The sequence below is a fragment of the Mastomys coucha genome, unplaced genomic scaffold (assembly GCF_008632895.1).
Source record: "Mastomys coucha isolate ucsf_1 unplaced genomic scaffold, UCSF_Mcou_1 pScaffold14, whole genome shotgun sequence".
Classification (NCBI taxonomy): Eukaryota; Metazoa; Chordata; class Mammalia; order Rodentia; family Muridae; genus Mastomys; species Mastomys coucha.
Window position 1 is genome coordinate 68553499 of NW_022196896.1, and position 2703 is coordinate 68556201.

General features: G+C 58.2%; 1 protein-coding gene across 1 annotated transcript in view; it reads left to right on the forward strand.

Annotated features, from left to right (window-relative positions):
- The first annotated feature begins 479 nt into the window (after positions 1-479).
- Positions 480-2703, forward strand: part of Slc9a2 (solute carrier family 9 member A2) — an 84092-nt gene continuing 81868 nt past the window's right edge. Inside the window, exon 1 of the mRNA XM_031367340.1 lies at positions 480-1298. Within this exon, the coding sequence (XP_031223200.1) occupies positions 1007-1298 (292 nt within the window). The 5' untranslated portion in view covers positions 480-1006. The remainder of the gene's footprint in view (positions 1299-2703) is intronic.

Below are 2703 nucleotides of genomic sequence, written 5' to 3' on the forward strand. Positions count from 1 at the left end.
AGACAGATTCACCTCGACCGAAGCCTAAAAACAGAGACGTTTTCTTCCCCAAAGCTGGGGGAGGTAAGAAAAGTGGAGTCCACACTGTTACAAAGAGTGGAAAAGTGGAAAGACAAGGGTTGCCCGGAGAGTGTGGGAACGCTGAGTTCTCAACCGGGAGTTTCGGTGCGCGGAGAACAGGCTGTGTTCAATGTGCTTTTCTCCCGAGGGGAGCGAAGCGCAGCTCTTCTCATCTTTCCCAGGACCCGAGAGGCTCGGCTCGGTGAGTCGATCTCTGAAGACCGGGCAGCGGCGAAGGCTCCCCAGTTCCGCCTCGCCCGGCGTCGCCTCCCTGCCCGAGCCCGCGGCGCCTCCTCGCGTGCCAGCGCCCCGGGGTGTCTCCTTGCAGGAGCCTGCGGGGGGAGGGGGCAGGGCGCGACGCGTGGGTCGCGTCGGTCCCAGCCCTGATGGACGGCCGACGCTGCCTCCGGGGCGGGGACAGCTCAGGCCACCGTGCGCACCGCGCACCTAGTGCACCCGTAGCTCCGGGGCTCCTAGGGGCAGCGGCTCTTGGTCCGCGGTGCGGGCTGGAGAGCGGCGCGACCTTCGCCCCCGCGTCGACCGTGGGCTGCGGCAGGTGCGCGTCGCACCGGGTCCCCGCGTCCTCCCTCCCCGCCACTCGGGCGCCTCGCCCGCCCCGCCCCCGTCCCCGCCCGCCCTCGGGCCGCCCCGGGCAGGGCCTGTAGCTGCCAGGCATGGAAGGGCGGCCGGCGGCGGAGGGCGGCTGAGCGCGGCCGAGGGACCGCGCAGTGGCCTCCTGTCGCTGCGCGCTCCCCTCCGGGCCCTGCGAGGTTCACAGCCACCGAGCTTGCTGGCGGCAGGCCCCTACCCCGTGGAGGCGGTGGTGTCTCTCGCCGTCCCGTTGAGTTAGTAGTGCTGTAACGCCACCCGCCCCCCATCGCGATGCGCTGAGGGAACCCAGATCCCTACACCAGTGTCCTCTGCTGCGCCCATAGCCGCCGACTCCATGGGCCCCCCGGGCACCGCACACAGCGTGCGGGCGCCACTGTCTTGGCTGCTGCTGCTGCTGCTGTCTCTGCAGGTGGCAGTGCCGGCGGGCGCGCTGGCCGAGACCCTGCTGGACGCACCAAGGGCCAGGAGTGCCAGCTCCAACCCGCCAAGCCCTGCCAGTGTGGTGGCCCCGGGAACGACGCCGTTCGAGGAAAGTCGGTTGCCCGTGTTCACCCTGGATTACCCCCACGTGCAAATCCCTTTCGAGATCACTTTGTGGATCCTTCTGGCCTCCTTGGCCAAGATTGGTAAGGAACTGTACCCGTGGGTGGGGGCGGGGACGATCGGACTGGGGATCCTGGTGGGTGACCCGCCAAGTAGGCAAGTAGTTGGTCTCAGATAGTGGCCAGCTCCTCCTGTACCAGGGCAGCCTTGAACAGACAGATTAGCTCCTGGGGTTGAAAGATCTCCTGTTCTTAATCCCACACTGGCCTTGGAAAGCCTGGAAAGACTGGCCCATAGCATAGAGACCCACTGCGGACTTTGGCTTTGAACAAGTTTGACAGCTCTGTGCCAAAGTTGAGGGAGACCTGCTTGCTGAGTGAGCACAGCTAGATTGTATATAATCTACAAGTAGGGAGGAGAGCAGCAGAAATGGGCAAGATCTTGGATGGGAGAGGGTGTGCTGGAGGGACACAGACCCTTCTCGTGTCCCTGACTGATGAGGTGCTTAAACTGGGACCATGGACACTTGAATCCTTGCCACTATAATACCAGTACCCTATTCCTTCTCTCTGGGCTCTTTGGGCTCTCTGGGCTCTTCAGTGTCTTGAAAGTCTTCTCTTTTTTAGAGGTAACTAGAGCCAAGGAAACCAGCTATTCACAAATAATTAACCCACCCCCAAGCTCAGCCCCTGTTTTCTCATCTGTTAGCCTGATCACTCCATCATAACGCACGCTCACAATTGTACTCTGAATGTAGTATTAAAGCACATTCACTATCGCTGTACTGTTCAAAATGTATGAGGTCAGAAGAACGTGGTGTTTTCTATACTTTTGCATTCACCTTGCAGGGATGCAGCTTTCCATACATTTCAGCCTTTCTAGGGAACCTTTCAGATGAACAGGGAGAGGCACAGATGGTTACAACACAGGACATGTTCCTCAGACAGAGGAGTATAGCAAACGCGATATGGCTGTGGAGAGATGCAGGGTCACATCCTGGCCAGACACATACAGACTGTTTTGAAGGATGACTGGAGTCTGGTCGGTGTGAGCTGTTCACCAGAAACAGCATTCTAGAGAGAAAACAAAAGGCGTGACTGGAAAATGGGTGGGTCTAAACAGGTGGCAGGGATGGTTTGTAAGAGTGTAGAACTTGCAAGCTAAGCCTAGAATTGACTTCCAAGGTTAGATTAAATCTATTAGCCTGTAATGGTGGTAAGCAAAGTTGTCCTATGCTACATAATGACTCTGCAGTCTGGAATTGCTGGCTCTGGCATGACTGACTAGCTGCGTGTGTTTTAATTCCATCTGAGCAATGGTATAAGGGACATGGGCTTCCCTATCAAGTAAACAGCCACATAAGCTCATGGTCTCTAATAATAGCCTGAGATGCTCTCTCTTCACATTATCCCTCACAGCATCCCTGCCCTGTAGGGATGTGCAGGTGTGAATACTCTCACCAGAGAGAGAGAGAGAGAGAGAGAGAGA